This window comes from Sander vitreus, chromosome 13 (genome assembly GCF_031162955.1).
Source record: "Sander vitreus isolate 19-12246 chromosome 13, sanVit1, whole genome shotgun sequence".
Lineage (NCBI taxonomy): Eukaryota > Metazoa > Chordata > Actinopteri > Perciformes > Percidae > Sander > Sander vitreus.
The window spans coordinates 13,869,658-13,889,382 of record NC_135867.1 but is presented as its reverse complement, the minus strand read 5'-3'; the positions used below and the strand labels follow the sequence as shown (position 1 = coordinate 13,889,382).

At 39.0% G+C, this 19,725-nt stretch overlaps 1 protein-coding gene across 1 annotated transcript in view; it reads right to left on the bottom strand.

The window, feature by feature from the left end:
• rxfp2a (relaxin family peptide receptor 2a) overlaps positions 1-19,725 on the bottom strand; it is a 29,771-nt gene that overhangs the window by 9,746 nt on the left and 300 nt on the right. Inside the window, exons 2-14 of the mRNA XM_078266718.1 lie at positions 16,835-16,978; positions 14,145-14,228; positions 13,565-13,670; positions 11,104-11,175; positions 10,096-10,167; positions 9,558-9,629; positions 8,534-8,605; positions 5,991-6,065; positions 5,737-5,808; positions 3,793-3,864; positions 2,670-2,744; positions 189-260; positions 41-112 (exon numbers count right to left, since the gene is read on the bottom strand). Of these exons, the coding sequence (XP_078122844.1) occupies positions 41-112; positions 189-260; positions 2,670-2,744; positions 3,793-3,864; positions 5,737-5,808; positions 5,991-6,065; positions 8,534-8,605; positions 9,558-9,629; positions 10,096-10,167; positions 11,104-11,175; positions 13,565-13,670; positions 14,145-14,228; positions 16,835-16,978 (1,060 nt within the window). The remainder of the gene's footprint in view (positions 1-40; positions 113-188; positions 261-2,669; positions 2,745-3,792; positions 3,865-5,736; positions 5,809-5,990; positions 6,066-8,533; positions 8,606-9,557; positions 9,630-10,095; positions 10,168-11,103; positions 11,176-13,564; positions 13,671-14,144; positions 14,229-16,834; positions 16,979-19,725) is intronic.

The window sequence follows — 19,725 nt, the reverse complement described above, 5'->3', positions numbered from 1 at the left end:
CTATGTAAGGATTGTGATACTTGTGTAGGATTGTACGTACATGTGGGAGAGGTTATTCATAGGCAGAAATGTCTTAGTCTGAATGTCTGGGATCTCTATCCCCTCCAGTGCCCTATAGAAAACAGAACATATTTCACCATCGAACTGGCTTCAGCAAGAAGTTAATTTGCGTGTTTGAGTGTACTCACAGAGACTGAAGATGTGTCAGGTGGTGGAAGTGGCTGGGGTGAATGCGGAGGAGGGGATTGTGGGAGATATTTCTGCAACAAGGAACAGATGATGACAAACTCAATAAAGCCTGCCTGGGTGAAATGTAATGTCTGGCTGAATTACAGTAAAATGTACATTTACACTAAAATTACAGTGTGTGTGTGTGTGTGTGTGTGTGTGTGTGTGTGTGCGTGCGTGCGTGCGTGCGTGCGTGCGTGCGTGCGTGCGTGCGTGCGTGTGTGTGTGTGTATGTGTGTGTGTGTAGATGTCACCATCATCGCTTGGATATATTCTGATGTGAATTTTACTGCATGTGTGCACTGTGTGGGTATTTTAAAAGTACCACTGTCAAGTGTGTCAAGCAACATGAGATGACTGATTTGAACCATTTAATTAATATATAATCTATTTTCTGTGCTGTAGATCCCACACCACATTAAAGGATGTGTTCAATTGAAGCAATGCTAAAATAAATTGTCCTTTGGGGAGTTTGCCAGATTGATTTCGTTATCTTGTGAAATGTTAAAAGCAGGCTGAAACAGAAAGTAGCACAGTTTATAACTCTATGCATCAGTTACTCTTTAGCCCACAGACACATAATTACTGAAACTGCATGAAAGACTGTGTGAAACTGATTTCAAACTCAATTTAAAGTTTTTATCGCAAACCAGTCTAACTACTCTGTCTATTAAACACATTTCTGACATTCATATCACAGAACGTTTCCTACTGCTTCAGGTTCACTACTAACTAAAACAATTTAAAGCTCATTAACTCTATACTAGCATTATTTCAGTGTCAGTACTCTGACAGGATCATTGGTCCTGCCCCATCCTTCCACAGAAGCAACTGTTCACAAGCAACATCTTTTTACTGAACACATATACAGAAATGTTAATGAGCGATCTTTGCAGGGATGTTTTAATAGGTCAAAGGTATGAGTGTGCATACAAAATGGTCATTTTAGGTGAGCATACTGATTAGGTGAAGCAGCAGCTCTTGTGGACAGATTTAGATTATTTTGTCATAGCAGTAAAAGCACAAGGGTAAGTAACATGGATGTAATGTATTAAGAGGAACAGACACCGTGTTCCAAGACAGCTTCCATTTATTCCAGTAAAAGTGGCTCACCTTGCATATATGCCAAAGAAGTTCCATATGCTTCTGACTTTTTTTGGTCTACATGTGCATTAGAGTCCTTTTCTGGCTGAGCTGGATGGCTCGCTGCACACATGAATGGCACAAATATACTAATACAGCCATTTATAATTTGTATTCTGCCCAGTAGCTGTGACGTAAACTGTGATAATACAAAGAGTAATTTGTCAGTGAGTGTGGTGTTCTGTTCTTTTTCTTCATTGTATTACAGCTGTTTCTATTGTAATGGCGGTGTACTTAAAAATGTATCTCACATGACCTGCAATTTGGACTGTGGGTAGTATGCTAAAATTGCTGCACAGCCTGGCAATGTTTCTGGGGCATTGGTATGTAATAATATTATTAATGGCTGCAGGTTTGCCATTTCCTGAGATCTGAGATGCATCTCACTTCTCTTATTTGATAGCTCCCTCTCTAATTCCTGCCCAAAGGAGCGAGAATTGATGAGGGAGCTCCGAGGAGCTATGAGTAAGGATACATGAAAGCAGCCTTCCCGGAAGCCTTGCAACTGAAAGCCGTTTCTAACTCCGCCCATACAGCTGACGTAGTGACGTGACGCTTTAGAGGAAAGGACGTCTCATCCCTCTATTAACACTTTGCCTCGTTTCCTCTCTCCTCCCATGATTTCCTTGTGTCTCTCCCGTGCATCCTCGATGGGATTGACTAAGATGCGAGGGAAGGAAGCAAGTGGAGGAACCAGGGATGCAATTTAAGGGAAGTGAGATGCACCTCTGGTATTGTGAATGCTGGCTCACTATAAAGTCTACAGGAAACTGATGATGATGAGCCATCATCATCATCATCATCATCAAGGTCCACCACAAGACCAAAAAATGTTTTGTTCTGCATAATACTCCCTTTAAAAGGCTCTGAACGCGGACACAGTGTATTCAGTTAATCTGGCTGATTAGAACTCTTCCCAGGACTGTGTGGGTGTGTTAAGTCTGATTGACATCTTCCTGAGTCTCCTGTTAGCTCTGTTGCACCTATAGGACAAATGACTTTATCATTCTTATTGGTAGATGAGATTTGTGACCTAACAAATTCCCATCAAAGCTCCGGCCCACCTTCAACCTGAGCAGAGGTCTAATCATCCAGAATAACAGAAAACACTTATGTGGGTGTTCAGATGCTTTCATTGTCTGAGTTTCTTTCCTTTGGGAGGCATTAACAGTAAGATAAAGGCATGTTCTCTGAATTCAACCTTAAATCAAGAGATCCCCAAAGTGTTAGTACACCTAATATACCATAATCCCCTTCTATAATCCTCTTTACTCGCAGCCAGACTATCAATTACTCACAGTTTAAGAAGGGACTTGGAGAGGCTCTTAAAGGTGTTTTTTGGCAACTCTCTGATCCTGTTGCTGGACAGATTCCTTAACACAGTAAAAGAGAGAGACAATTAAAGGAAATGGTAATTATAAAGACAAAAGCAAAATGGGAAACATGCAGATTCACTTACATTCATAGTTCACTCATTCGTTACCAAACATGGATAGTGGATAGCATAGAACAAAGCACACATATTTAATGTTTACAGGAACTTAACTAAAGTTATTTTCTTTACTAGCAGAGGATCAAATGAATGAACACTAACCAATTAAAGTTATTTGAGCATTTCTTTCCAAAATTTTGCTTTGCAGGGAATAATCAAAACGTCATTTACCAAAATAAATCTCAGCTAAACACAGTAGGTTTGTTTCTGCCACTGCTTTAATTAAATCTCCATCCATTAGCTTCATTATAAGACACTTAAACACAGGTTTTTTTGTGACTTTTATGTTAATTCTTGCAGATTTTTTTCTTGTTTATCATTTTATTTTCATTTCAAATTTGTTTTATGGTAAACCATGTATTGTGTTTAAATTGTATGCAATTCTGTGATGTTATCTCACGTCTTGATTATTAATTTAATTTGATTATTAAATTAATCCTTAATTGTCCATCTGTAAATCACTTACGGGCTCAGAATCCACAACTTTATACTATGATAATTACCTCTTCTGAAGAGTCCATCATGTTTTTCTAATCCTCCGTGTCCTGCTTGGCTACTAGCAACTGCGTGGGGGAGGGGTGGGGGCGGTGCGAGATCACAGAAGGCTGTATCATGTGGACGCACTGACAGTTTTATTGTCATTACATAGAATTCCTCATGGGGGCGACAGAAACTAAACACTACAGCTTCAAAAGAAATGTGTAAAGCTGATAAAGATCTGCGGGTGGGTGAGTAAAATAATTAAATTCGAGAAAGAGAATCCGTTATCTTAGCAATAAGACACTTTTTCTCAAATTCTCAGACAGACTCCACGTCCACTGAAACCCAGTGATTGATCAGACCAACCACCTCTATTTAATGTCAGCTAATACAAACGGAATTATTTCATGTGAACGGAATGATAAAGATACAAACAGAATGGTACTCACAGTTCAGCTAGTTTCCACAGAGACTGGAAGGTGTTTTCGGGAACTCTTCTGATCTTGTTGTCCATCAGCAATCTGAACAGGACAGAGCTGCTGTCAGAAACTATGTGGAAAGTGGTGTTTCAATCCCCTGTGGTGGATCCTTGCAGTGACTAGATGCAATATCACTGTTGCAGTAACTGAACATATGGCTACCAATTCCCACAATGCTCCTCCCGTTAAAACAACTCAATGCTCACTTAAACAACCCTGGAAAAAGGGTTTCTGCATTGTTTATAAAACATTTTTATCCTTTGCTTGCGCATACAAATAATTCACAGCCAGATGCTGCCCAGAGCAACACTGGAGCATATGGCAGATAAATGCCTTGCTCAAGGCCATCTAAACAGTGCCAATAAGGGACAAACAAGCACTGGTCTTTTACTTCACAGCCCAGGGTCAAACTGACGAGACTGACAAGATTCAACATGACACCTCAACACAGAAAAGTGAAGCTGGATTGACACGCTGCAAATTGTATACTCATTCTGAGGCAAAGTGCTGACTTTCTGTCTATTCTATTATGATCACAAATTCTTCTTAAGTTTGAACATGGTGAAACATGAAACAGGGGGTGGTGATGGCGCAGTGGATATGACACATATCTCTGGTGTGGGAGATCTGGTTTCAATTCCCATTGCAATACATCAACCAATGTGTCCCCGAGCAAGACACTTAACCCCTAGCTGCTCCAAAGGAGTGCAACCTCTGATATATATATAGCAATTTTAAGTCGCTTTGGATAAAAGCGTCAGCTAAATGACGTAATGTAACATAATAAGACATAAACAGAGAGGCTCAATCTGGCGGGAACACACACAGCTCGTACATTCATGAAAATGGAAACAGCAGTGGACAGCAAAAAAACTAAAAGCAGATTAGGATCCTTCCTCCAAGACCTTTTTTTCCCCAAGAGAAATTAAATATGTGCCCTTTATTTATAGTGTGGCGAAAGCATTCTTCGCAAAGATTTAAAAGTCATTGATGCTGTAACAAAGCTGTTTGACAGTTTAGATAAAAACTAGTGAGAGTGCATCCTCTACCTTGTTGTGTCGACAACCGACGGTGCTGGATGTCTTTGCATGATGTCAGTTCAATGACGCCAAATTCTTTATTCCTTGTAACACTATCGACAGCCTCAGGTCTAGTCTGGATGCCTTTAACTCCGTCTGAGGGATGACTTTAATGTAGCTGTAGTTTTAAGATTCTGACTTTTCCTATGATGTTCATTGTGACAAGCTTGTACAGTCGTGTTGAGGCATTGTTTGAAAATGTGGTTCCTTTGTCATTCGAGGGACTTGAAAACGTCAAAGCAGACTCACAGCCAGCTGGCATTTATTCGTAGCAAACTTTGCAGCAACTCTGCAGCTGTAGTGCGAAAGGCTGCTGCCAGTACACCAAACCATGCAACCCTTCTCCGGCTGCTGTGTAAGGTCAGTGCCTTCTTTTCAATCCCATGTTAGAACGCAATTCAGTATGAAAATCCAACTGTGACTTTAAAGGCTCTGATCCCCCACATAGGCGTTTTCAGATAATCTGGCAGACTAGACCCCTTCCCAGAATTCTGGAGGCTGTAAGCAATTATGCAGCAAAGTAGAGTTGATCAAAAGTAAGAAAAGTCCATAATGTGCTATTTTTGTCTTTGTGGTAAATATGAAACAGGAACATCAAAACCAGATTGTGGATATGCACCCCTGAGTCGTTAGGACTCAGGAGATACAACTCCAAGCTTCCCAGGGTAAGCACACCATTTACTTGATCAAATTCTATTTACTTAGAGAAACTTGGAAAACTTCACAAGCTACCTAAATAGAATGGAAACATGGCCTATTACTCTTGTAAATCCCTTAAACTGATTGTGTTTCCAGCATCTTGGACTTTTATTACATTTTAAAGTGGAGTACTCACAGAACTTCAAGCTTGCTGCAGGTCTTCAAGATTGAGTAGTTGAGAGTTTCAATCTGGTTTCCCTCAAGATCTCTGCGAGCAAAAAAAAAAAAAAAAAGGTAAACCGTCACCTGTGTCTACCATTTGTTTTTACCTTATGTATGCACACAAGCACAAACACACACATCCGTCTGTCTGAGCACAGATATCTACTGAACCACACACATGCACTACACACCTGCACACACACAAGTACACTGTCAGAGCAGACTCACAGCCAGTCCAAGGCAGGCATGTGTTGACAGAAGCTCGGGTGTGGAAGCTGCTGCAGCGAGGTGCCCACCATGGATCTGACGGAGAAGGAAAACATGCAAAGCAGACATTAAACTTCCTGAGCTGAGGTGATGCACTGTTGCAACAGCTTGTATACTTGGAAACAAAACTTCTGTGACATGTTTTGAAAAAGAAAGAACAACTGATGAGGATAAATGACCAAAATCAGACAGACTGCTACTGAAACGCATTGATTAATGAGGAACAACAGGAAATTAAATGTCAGTCATTCACAAATGACCATCGTTCAATTCTATAAACTTCAAACACGAACGCTGCAAATATAAATAAATGAATGTCATTAAACCATGTTCGGCAAAGGAATGTCTAATAGTGTGATTACAATAGCAACATTTATTGACTTAAGTACCTACAGCATCCAGTATCTAAGAAAAGAAAACGTATATCCTACTGTAGTTGAATGACTAACTGCAATTTCCAAAACTTTTACTGTGCTTTTGATTTTCTTCCTCCCAGTGGGTTCCCTTGATTTTAAATTTGAGATACTTAAAATGTGCTTAAGATTAAGTGATCCATCACAATTTTACAGTTTAATTACATTTTTTCAACTTCATTTCATGACAAAGTCACAATGTAATCTTGGCATGATAAGCGGTTTCCGAGCAGGGACTGCTTTGATACATCGGTGACTTCAAAGTTGGCAGCCGATCAGTAAACATTTTATTGAAAATAAGTAAATACTGACCAAACGTGCATTGCCATTTTTTTGCAAAGTCCAGGTTTGTTTGTTTTGTTTTGTTTTTAGTTTTTTGCCCATGTAGCTCAGTTGGTAGAGCGCGCGCCCATATATAGAGGTTGACTCCTCGATGAAGCGGCCGCTGGTTCGACTCCGACCTGCGGCCCTTTGCTGCATGTCATTCCCCCTCTCTCTCCCCTTTCATGTCTACATCTGTCCTGTCAAAATAAAGGCCTAAACTGCCCAAAGAATTAGCTTAAAAAAAGAAAATGATGTGTGCTCACAACTGCATTATCAAACAATAATGGATTAAACTAATACATTGTTTACTGTAATGGGTTACCCTTTCCCAGGTAGTTTACAAGTCATTTTTCAAGTCTCTGCAAATACTGAAATGAACAGAATTGTTCACCTGGATGGTAGGAAATCATTTTAAAAGCCTTTGCTTTGAAAAATGGTTGCCAATAAATGCAAGTAGTATATGATTTGTAGCTAAGGGAGTAAAACCTCTCATTCTGTCTTTTAACTAAATGGAGATTAAAAACAAACGTTGTCATTGTAAGACTCCCTCAGAACTTGACCACCCTCATCACAAAGAAATTACTGAGCATGAAATGAGTTGTGAAAATTAACAATACAATTTATTCACTGAGTACAACCATAGACTGTATAATATTAATGGACAAAGCATCCGGTTCGGCGAAGTGCTGCAAATGCTGAAGTGCCTTAAACCTGCATTCTATCTGAATCCCAGCAGGGGGCGACACATGCGGTTGCAAAAGGAGGTCGGTTTCTGTAGAAGTCTATGAGAAAGTGACCCACTTCTCACTTGATTTATTACATCAGTAAACATTTTCATAATGAGTTTATGGTCTCAATCGCTAGTTTTAAGTCTTCTGCAACACAGAATGATGTTCATTTTTTGAATTATGGTCTCGTTGATTTTAAAATCGGCGATAAAGCAGGGGGTGTATTAGGGCGTGGCTATGATGTGATTGCCAGTGAAAGTGTGTAACGTAACGCAGAGTGTAAGGGCTCCTCCCTCACGTCTAAAATCGTCAAATCCGCAAACAGGATGGCTGCGCCCCTAACGGCAAACTCAACGACTCATAGCAGATCTCCACAAACTGACGGGTGATGTCACACATGCTCTGTCCATTAATATTATACAGTCTATGAGTACAACTAAGCAGACATTTGACAAGCATGATCTCATCTGGTGGAAAATTGATTAAAGAAAACTGAGAAAAGGTTCCAGCATGCTTCATACCTTAAAACTGAATGAATAAGGAGTACATGTCAACATTTCCATACAATATATTCACTTTGGTAAGTTGACCTACAGTCTATCTTAAAACTAATTGACATGCATCTTTGTGGTTTCACCAAAATGTTAATTTTCCTACAGTATATAGAGTACTTTCAGGTGAGCGAGAGTAGGCATTCTTCAAAATATATATAGATTTTTTTAAATACATATACTGTCTATGCACAAATTAAATATATTCTCATCTCAGAGAACATAGACACTGTTGAAATCAGTTTGAGTTTAGAAATCAGGCAACACTAAAACAGAAGATTTTCTTTTTTTTAAAGATCATTTTTAACCCTAACCCTTTGGGGCATTTTAGGCCTATATTTGCCAGGACAGCTGATGACGGGAAAGGGGGGAGAATCGAACCCTGTGGTAAGGACTGATCCTTTATACATGGGGCGCACGCTCAACCAGGTGAGCTACCAGGGCACCCCAAAACAGAAGATTTTTTAACAAAAAGCAATGCAACTTACAGGTATATGAGAGACTGGAGCCCGATGAAAGTGTCCTTGGACAAGCTGCTTAGTGGGTTATGATCCAACATCCTGGCACAAAGAAGCATTGTTATTTATTGTTATTAAAGTTGTTATGATAGTTCAACATTTTGGGAAATATGCGTAGTTGCTTTCTTACCAAGAATTAGACAAGAAGATCAATACCACCTAGACGCTTAATATGAAGCGACCAAAGGTTAAAACAAATCTAAATTTGACTAATGAACACATTATAGCTTATTAGTGTAATACTGGCTCTAGATTAATATTTAGCATATAGACATGAAAGTGGTATCAATATAACACCCGGCAAGAAAGCCAATAACTACTGTACTTTCCAAAAAAGTATTACAAGTAATCTGAGTTGTCTGTAGTACTAGTGAAATATACCAGAGGTGAAGTGAAGCATTGTCACAACACTATGCACACATACCACTTCCTTAAGCTTTTGGCCTCATTAGATTAACACAAATTCAATTTCAATTCTCATCTTTTGTGGTACACTCAAATTCAATTTCACAAGGAAAATAAGACCCAAGAAACAGAGCTGTGCAATAAATTTGACACGTTATGGGTAGAAATAAAAACAATTCTCCCAGCTCTCAATCCTATTGCAACCCACATGCTTTTATGAACTTCAAGGGGATTTGTTTTCAGGAGGGACCCTAAACCACAAATCAAAATCTGAAAGGAAATTCCAGATGCCTAGAAGGATACCCATTTATGGGTAAAACGGGCATTCATATCCCAGACTACACAGAAAAGAGCATGACAGAGACATATAATGCCTGCCAGAAATGCAATGTGTGTCTTTGAATGTGCTCTTGTATATTTCAAAAGTCACACAGTGTCCTTCCATCTACATTAATATAAAACCACAGCGGAGTACACAACATAATAACTTCCTCATGGCTGTGTGTGTGTGTGTGTGTGTGTGTGTGTGTGTGTGTGTGTGTGTGTGTGTGTGTGTGTGTGTGTGTGTGTGTGTGTGTGTGTTACTCACAGCCATTCTAACTGATGGAGATCTCCAAACACACCAGGGCTAAGGGAGGATATCAAGTTCTCACTTAGAAACCTGAGAGAAAGAGTGAGAAGCAAAGAAAGAAGGGATGGTCTTCGAATGAAGTTTCTCTGCCTTTCAAATATCATGTATTTCAAGAATGTAAAAAAGACCTGCTCAGTGGAAGATGGTCACCCTATGAATTAAAAGAATTTAAACATACAGTAATTGAAAACTATTCTAGCTAGAGTTCAGGGTTTTATAAATGTTTTTACTTTTAAATTACTCTGAGAATCTCCTTAAATCCCATCTATTGTAAAAAAAGAAAAAAAAAGAAGAAAAAAAAAGTGTTGATAAATACAACAAACAAAATGAATCAATTGATTATTTCCTGCCCTTTACTACTTCATAAAGAGATTTAATGAGATAAGCACATCAGAGATACATGTGAAGGTCATTAAGGGAATTGGAAGGAAAATAAATACCATGTAGTTGTTTCAGGAGAGATTAACGTCATTAATGAAGTGAGCAGGGTACTTACAACCTCTTTAAACTGTGCAGGCCACTGAAAGCACGTTTGGATATGAACCGGAGGCTGTTGTTTTGCAGAAATCTGGGAACAGAGAAAAAAAACAACCCCCACTCTTACTATTGATCTCTCATGCATGTAAACGCCATTTACGCAGAATGTCAAAGTGGTTAATACCCAGTTGTTAGAGTACAATCATCATTATCATCATTAGCATCCACTACACCATCATTTCTTTCCCTTTTCACACTTCAGTATGACAGGATAATACTCTCATCAGCATATTCTCCACATCAACACAGATCATACTGTGCTGAGTATTTGTCATGATGAAAAGTAAGAATGGCAATATAAGTAATTATTCACAGGTAATAATAAAAACTGCTTTAGCAAAGAGATTATGTGGCCCTCACACAGTTGCCATCACAATCACAATGTACAGTTATAGAGTATACTCTTTAAATTATTATTTGAGTAGCGCACAACCAGTGAATTAAAACTTGGAGATGCCAAATGACTTGGAACTATGTCTCTGGATGCCTCATTATCAGTTAAGAGCATGACAGACTGCAGTCTGTCTCACATTATATAATCAATGCAATACACTATAATTTATTCAGTATAATTATAACTGTTTATCTGGTTCAGCCTGCAAAGACATGCAGTAACTTCTACAAGAAAAAAACACAACTCTTGGCATTTACTGTGTCGCAATGAAATCACATCTTGCACAAAGCATTCATACTGTCAACTAGTCAGATATGCCTGCCATCAGAACTACAGGGAGTTAAGAGACAGAGTAATTGATTGGAAAGGGATTGAAATCATTCCATGTGATGTGTACCTACCTTTCTATTTCAGTATTTGCTAAATAATTCAGCTTTTTGTTCATTCATGAATGTTTTCTTTACTGTTGTGAGCCATGAAATCTCCTTAGATTCTGAAGTAGACAGTTACACACACTAAATGTAGAAGTAAACCAACCAAACGTGTGCATTGTGAAGATGTTGAAATACTCACAGTCTCTCTAGAAAAGAGTATTTTGAGAAAACTAAATCAGACAACACTCTGATCTTGTTGCTCCTCAGTGACCTGTAACAGAATCCATACATCGGGGGAGAGAGAGAGAGAGAGAGAGAGAGAGAGAGAGAGGATTAAAGGTAGAAAGCATTATGCACTATTAAAAGTCACATTAAAACCTTAACTACTGCTATTTTATTCAGAAATAGCTTTTATAAAGTTCCTGGCATCACATTCCCACAATAATAGAGGCACCATCTGTCAGAGTAAATACTTGAAAAAGGTCCACTTAACACTTGTGAAATCTGAAAAGGTTAATACAAGTACAAGAACAAAGAAATGACAGAGCATAAACACACACACAAACCCACACACACACACCCACACCCACACCCATACCCACACCCAAAAAATTAGAATTCAAGTAAACCATCTCTGTTTGAATCTCTAATAAGACTGAACTTATGTGTGTCTATTACACCATAGCAGGTCATACCATTATCAGCTAAACATAGGCCCTAACACACGTATGCCTGAATTATACACACACCCACACACAAACGCCATGGTGGATTTGATGAAGAATAAAACACATTGGTAATACAATCTAAAGCACCTTTCATTCGCACAATACAGATAATAGTATAGTATCAGATAATAGAGGGCAACAAATCTCGAGCAAATAATGAGCAAGGGCAACAAAGAAAGCAGCAATAATATTTATATCCAACAATGGGCTTTCACTACTCAGACACCCATAAATACAAATATATCAACACCTATACTTTAACAAGATTGTTACGAGCCTGTGACTGTAAAAGGCATTAAAATACAGACAAGTCCAGGGAAACACACACAGACACACACACACACACACACACACACACACACACACACACACACACACACAGTATTCATACAGCACTTCCTCAAATGACTACATAGGCCTTTACAAAAGATAAAACCAAAGAAACAGCAAAAAGGAGATGAAGACCATTAAAGAAACCTGAGAAACTAAACCTCAGAAAGGGTAAAATAAGGATAAAATGATCTCCAAGATCATTATCATCATCTTTCCATCTACTGTATTCCCATGTGGGGAAACCATCATTTTAGCTGAATTTTTCATCTCAAACTTCAGGTTTTGAGTTTGTGTTTTTACAAATCAGATTGGCACAGCTTGGAGTTAAGAACTATATACATCTCACTGCTATCACCAGAAGAATCTACTTCAATAAGCGACTGAAAACTGAGCCCTGCTGAATACCAAGTTTCAAAGAGGAATTAATGAGGAGGCATAAATCCCCAGGCAGAGACGTGCCAGCTTGTCAGGCTAAAAAACACAACAGCCATTATCCACAGCCATAAAAGGGTCATATACTAAACATAAAAATAAAAAAACAAGGAGGAATTCTTTTGGAGGCCATCAATCAGTTGATGTGTTTTCTAAATTGAAAGAAGGCCTGAACTTGTTAATTACTATTGCAGATTTGTATGCCTTATTTAGGGAATGTAATTTCAATCCTGTGACCCACACAAATGTAAGCAGGTTTTGGAAAAACTTCATCGAAACCAGGCCAGACGCTGCCTAAAAGTAAAACCGTGGAATTGAAATGTCAGCAGCGGCAAGTCCTTCACTTAATTTAGCTTGAACACTGCTTTCTGGCTGAGGCAAGAATAGGGAAAGTTGCAGTTTTTTTTATAAGAGGCTGTATAAAACGCCTGTATAAAAGCAAAGAAAAACATACTGTATGTGAAATGACCTGCTTTCCAACGTGTAACAATCCCAGACAAAATAAAACTAAGGAGGTATCACTTTGAGAGGAAACTTCCATATTAATGAGAATATGCAGAAGTGAATGATAACAATCTAAATGCTACTTTGAAACAAACTGGAATATCATACAAAGGTCAAAAGTGTCATAAGAATTATTTATATGCATCTCGCAGAAAACACAAAACTAAATGTCTCAGCAAAGTCCTCAAATATCCTAATGTTAGCTCGGGATTGTTCAAGTTGCTATCAGTTACAACTTTGTAAACTAAATCTGGACAGTTTGTTTGTGAGCTCTGGCAGTACAGGCTGAACAGGAGGCTAACTGAGTAAACATTAAAGATTCAGAAGGCTGAGAAATGAAGGGATACAGGTCCATCAGTCTATATTCATTCTGCACCAAGGCTGAATTTCGGGATACAGTATTAGGGGACCACTAAGGCCTATAGAAAAGCATCCAAAAAGCAGAATGTCATAGGACCTTTAAAATGGTCTGTCTTGCTGTCTAACAGGATTACATGTTTTGACTATCAACACCTTTGCCGCTTACTACATCTCCCAGAACAGAAACATCACCCAGTCCAGGAAAAAAAAAAACACACACACACACACACACACACACACACACACACACACACACACACACACACACACACACACACACACACACAATTAAAGGACACTTACAGAAAGGTAACATTAGGAGAGAGTAGAGGAACATCCTGCAGGTTGACCTCCACACACTCGACATCTGTCCGTATGCAGTCACAACTCTCTGGATACTCCTGCAAGACTACACACACATACATACCCACACACACACACACACACACACACACACACACACACACACACACACACACACACACACACACACACACACACACACACACACACACACACACACTTTAAAAGACCATTAATGGATTTTAACTATGGAGGATTATTACTAAATGCTTACAATTGATAAAAGTGGTCCTGTGGGACACAAAATTAAACCATAAAGGCTACAATTAATGATTATTTTTTATAATCAAACAATTGTTGAAATGAAAGATGTCCGTCACAATTTCCCAGCGCCAACAGTGATTCAATTTAAGATGATCCTCAATGTATGAACACAAAACATATACACATGCTAAAAGTAAATACACACATTCACACATATAGACACAAAGTATACACACACACACACACACACACACACACACACACACACACACACACACACACACACACACACACACACACACACACACACACTTACAACACTCATTCAGGAAGTACTGGTCCACATGATTGGCATCTTGTAGTGTTTGACCAAATAAGTCCGCCCATCCGATGTTGTCCCCTGCAAACCCAAACAAGAAACAATAGTTATCAGTACACCACAGACAGAGAAAACCCAGTGAAGAACCTGAAGAAAGCTGGATGGTGCTGATTTCATTGGAAAAACGATCGGCTGAGGAAGTGTGATGAAAGATTTTGCATGTTTGACGTGCTGTCTGCTTCTCTGACAGGAAGGGCCAGCAAATTCTGTGTGCACACCAACCACAGCTTCTATGCTGTGTGCTAACAGTCAGCTACCATTCAAAGTATCCCTGATGCTGCACTGGAGGCTGTAAGTGACCACAGATAAGACACATATTTGATGAGTGACTGGTGATGCTTATGCAGATGTGATGGTGGGATATTTTTTCTTTGCTTATGCGACAAAGCTATTTTAGGGATTTATTCCCCCACATACACACTTCCCACATAGGAATTGGCTGAGGTCATCTCTATCTACTTCCAGCCTGCTGGCCAGCAGCGCTGAGGGAGAGATGTACGAGAGAGTGTGAGATTACATGGACCATTCTCACAATTAGCACCACATTTCAGCTGTCAAGTTCCAGAAAATAAACTGACTAAGCTCTTCATGTCATAGGTCATATCTAATCGTAAATGTCAACTATGCAACTGTCATATAAAAACAATTACATACCCAGGGTCATCCTATACAATCTAATATTGGCACTGTTGTGTGTTAATCTACTATGCGACACATATGCAACCTCAGCACATTGGTGTAAAAGGAGCTATTGCACTCCCTCTTAAGTGTGTATCACATTTATCATTACACATAGTGAAATGTGCCAAAAGTGGGTGAGCATTCCTATTGAAGCCCAGTGCTAATATTAAATTATGTTTTGACTGACCATTAGGCCCTGCAGTTGGTATCAGTCTGGGCTGTCATAAATTTCCTGAGCCCTCTGACAAGTGACACCATTTTCTGACCCTGTCTTCCTAACTTTTCCTGTTGTGCACACTAAGCCAAAATAATTAATTTAATTCTCTTTAAGCTTCACTTTCAAATCACGTCTCTCCTGAAGTGTGTTTATTATTCACATTTGGTCCTATGTTACTTGAGCAAGTAGTTGCTTTTAGTAGAGACAGAGCACTCCTCCTCAACAGCTAATCATAAATGTCAACTATGAAACTGTAATATAAAAACAATTACATACCCAGGGTCATCCTATACAATCTAATATTGACACTGTTGTGTGTTAATCTACTATGCGACACATATGCAACCTCAGCACATTGGTGTAAAAGGAGCCATTGCACTCCCTCTTAAGTGTGTATCACTGTTTAAATAGGTCTTAGACTTTTTTAAGCCTATTGATAATGAATAATAAACTAACTTACGTGTAGTCCATTGACCACCTGATACCTGTCCTCTACTTTTTTATCATTTCATACGATCTCCCATATCTTCCTAAATATCATACTCTGTTGTTTTTACCAAAATAAGAGAACCGTGTTTATTCTCAAAAAACATATGTTTGCATACGTCACATTAAGTATTACTTAACTTAAATTTCAAAATGTGGTCGTATCAAAATCAGTTTCAATGCTCTGGCTCCAATTATTTAATAAAATCTTTTATAAAACAATACCAACATGGAATAAAATGTTGAAAAGCAAACGTCTTTGCTTTTCAAAAGGAATAAATGTATTGAGTATCATGATAGGCTGTTGCTTCTCAAATCTCAGTACAGTGAACTGACACTAAATCTACTAAGACACAATACCTGCTGTGAGCACCTGCTGACTGTGTAATCAATGCACTTTGATTTAGCAACAAGCATGTCATCCTCAATTCTTAATCTTATTCAACAATTAAGTTGCAGGGCCGTCACAGTTTAGAAACAAGCTTTATATAAATATTCATCCCTAAAAAGGTACTGACTTCTTCACTGCTTCATCATACCACTCGTGCAGTCCACACTTGAACCAGAATGACTCCAGTGGTACATCTTTATAAGTCATATAAGCTGAAAGCTGTGCTTTGATGCTGTGAGTGAAGGGCTCACTAATACACTAAAGGGCAGCCTGTTCCCCTGTGAATGGAGAAAAGCACGGCAACTGTCCGTTTTCTTCACTCAAGGCAGTAAATAACTTGAGTTTGTGGCTCTGGCTTTAACACACTCAGCCGTCTCCAAAACTTGATGTAGACTGGGTTCCAGTAGCAGCAATGCCATCTCTATAGACGTGCTAAGCCACTTGCAATGTTACTGCTTTTATTGTTTGAGCTACTCTCCAGTCTATGCCAGCTCACAACTGTGAACATTCACCTGTCCAGTTTAATAGAAAATTATCCACAGTCCTCTTTTATTTACCTTTTTCAAATTTCTCCAGCATTGCTTGGGGAAGCTAATTTAGGAGCTAATTTGAGAACTTTAAATAATTAGGCCTACTTGATTACCTCCTCTCGGCAGCTCACTTGCACGGAACGTAATCAACTCTCTGCCACAAGTGCTGTCTGAAGTACTTGTTGGATGATCTCCCTGTCTTTTACTCTTGTGGATGCACAAAATTGAACTTGCCCATCCTGTATATTGTGAGGAAGCAAATGTGAAATTTGATATATGAAGCTGCTATGACTTGGGTTTTAGTCAATATACATACACTTACCACAGCGCCGCTCGTCAGCTCCATTGGGACAATCCTTGTGTCCGTTACACTGCAAAGCCTGTGGGAGACACTCACTTATGTTCCCACAGGGGAACTGGCCGAGGGGACATTTGGAGGACACTTCCGGCCTGCTGGTCAGCAGCGCTGAGGGAGAGATGCAGGAGAGAGATTGAGATTATATGGGCCATTTTCACAATGAGCACCAAAACTCAGCCGACAAGTTTTTGCTCCTGTTATATCAGGGAAACGTGTGACTTGGCTAAAGGCCTTTCATGTAGGACAAATCTCAATTTTTAGCAGCCAGTTGTAATGTAATGATTTTGTTTTTCATATAAAAGACCAGGATTGACGAATTTAATCTATTAATAAAGTTACAGCTGCTGTGCCGCTTGCGTAAATGGGCACAGCAACTCTCACTTTGGAGACTCTCCTATCAATCCTGCTGCTGTGTGACAGCTGTAGGTATTAACTCTATAAACAGCAACAAACAAAACTTCTGTGGGCATATAAATGTTTTGGCAAAACCCGTATTACATTCAGTGGCATGAGGAGATATTGTTGGTGAGCCTTATTTTTGTAACCTGTTACTAACTCTGTCTTCATCGCATTTAAACTTGTATTGTAATGGACATAATTTTGTGAATGAAGCAAAACTCGAACATTGACTAAAGCCCCGCAAACTGTCTTTTGCACTCTGTCTTGTTTACGGGACTCAAACCTCCCTACTTTCGAGTGCTGTTTGAGTCCAACAGCCCATCTCTATCTAAACAGATGAGAAATTACTGGTTGTCAATTTCTTTTTATTCATTGAGCTCATCTTTGAGATGTAGGCCTATATAATCTCATTCAATGAGGAGAATCCATTAAAGCTGTCATCTTAAGCTCAACTCCTTCCTTTCTGAAATTATCCACAGTTTACCTTCCTAACTTTTACCCCACTATTACTTTTACTTCTGTGCCATCACTTAACTTGGATCCCATATTTTGATGCACGCAAACCTTGTAAACATGTGTCACTGAACAGAAAATTAATTTATCTTTCATTTTGTTTTAATAAAAGTTTCACATAAACATTTAGGATTTATCACAGCTTTACAACTTATGTCCAAAGCATGAGCTAACCAAAATACTCTTGGCTGTCATAAAAACTTATTTTGATTTCTATTAATGGTTCATTTTAAGCTCGTCACATGTCTGGCCTGTAAAACAGAAACAAATTCCTCATTATTGCTTGCCAGATAACACAAAGGCCACACTCACATCAAGGGGAACATGCACCATTACTCCTGTCTTACGGACACCCAATATAAACAAACCTAAAAGATCTTTCTTGTTTTTTTTTATTTAATATTGTGCTGTAAAAAACTCTAACTAAAAAACTCTACTTTCTAATGACAAACATTTTTAGGGAATTAACTTTTAGCTGCAGAAACTAGTGAGCAACAAGCATGCCGTTTTTAAATGTTGTTGGATGCAGGCAAGTTGGTTCATGTTTAATTTGTAGGAATGTTTGTGTATACTATGACCTGAGGCCTGTACTACGAAGCAAGATCTGGCGTTAGAGGTACAAAGGTATGAAAGGACAAGTGTAATTATGGTCAGATCTTGTGCCTGACTGATGGGGAAGTGATCAGTGTAGTCTAACGTATTGTAGTGGGTGTACTGTACTGTATATTGGCCAGAATCTGCCTTTGGGGGGGGTGGGGCCATATCATAGTGGGGGGTCTGGGTGTCCTCCCCCAGGGAAGTTTTAAGCATCAACGACTTCATTTCCTGTATTCGGTTACACTTTTATGCACCAATTTATGGTGAAAATACCTTTCTTTAAAGAACTGATTTCAGAAAGTAACTCCCAGCATTTTACATTCCTATAGCAGCACTGACACTGTCGTGTTTTGGTTTCTATAAAGCCCAACTTCTGTGTGGAAAGCACACATCAGTTTAAAGTTGCCATTTGTGAATGTTCAATGCTGGAATTTGTTTTCAGGAAATCCCAGATCACAATCAAGACAAGTCAGCGCCACCTGCACCAGCAGCCACCAATTGGCCTGACTGAAGACTCCCCAGGAAAGGTGATGACCGTAACATGTCATGTTGTCATGTTGTCATGTTCTCATTTTCTCATGTTCCCCTGTTAACACACAGCAGCACTAACAATAATGGCTAAAGATTAACAACCAGCACACACAGCCTCCCCTCTTTATACAGTCTGAAGCTAATTGGTAACAAGGAGCAGCTGGGAAGGCAGGCTGAGGAACACTGCTGATTAAGAGCTAGGTCACAGGTGTGCAGGACAGGGCAGCACACTGAGGGCTCCTGGTGGACAGGTGAGGAATAGATCCTTTTCACAGCACTTTGTGTCAGTTATTTACAGTATACCCTTTTTACATTAATGTTTAATGAGCCAATATGAGTACAAGGGATGTTTTTTCTTATCTCAGGGGAGATCACTTTTGTATTTTATTGAGGATTATTAAAATAATCTTTATTAAAGTATCACTACATTTTCAAGTTTGATTTATGCCAACACTCAACTTGTGTTAGCATGGATTTAGAGCTGGAAAATATATCGATATTATATCGATATCGTGATATGAGACTTGATATCGTCTTAGATTTTGGATATCGTAATATGGCACAAGTGTTGTCTTTCCTGGTTTTAAAGGCTGCATAACAGTAAAGTGATGTCATTTTCTGAACTTACCAGACTGTTGTAACTGTTCTATTATTTGCCTTTACCCACTTAGTCATTATATCCACATTACTGATGATTATTTATCAAATGAATATTTTGTGAAAGCACCACTAGTCAACACTACAATATCGCTGCGGTATCAATATCGAGGTATTTGGTCAAAAATATCGTGATATTTGATTTTCTCCATATCGCC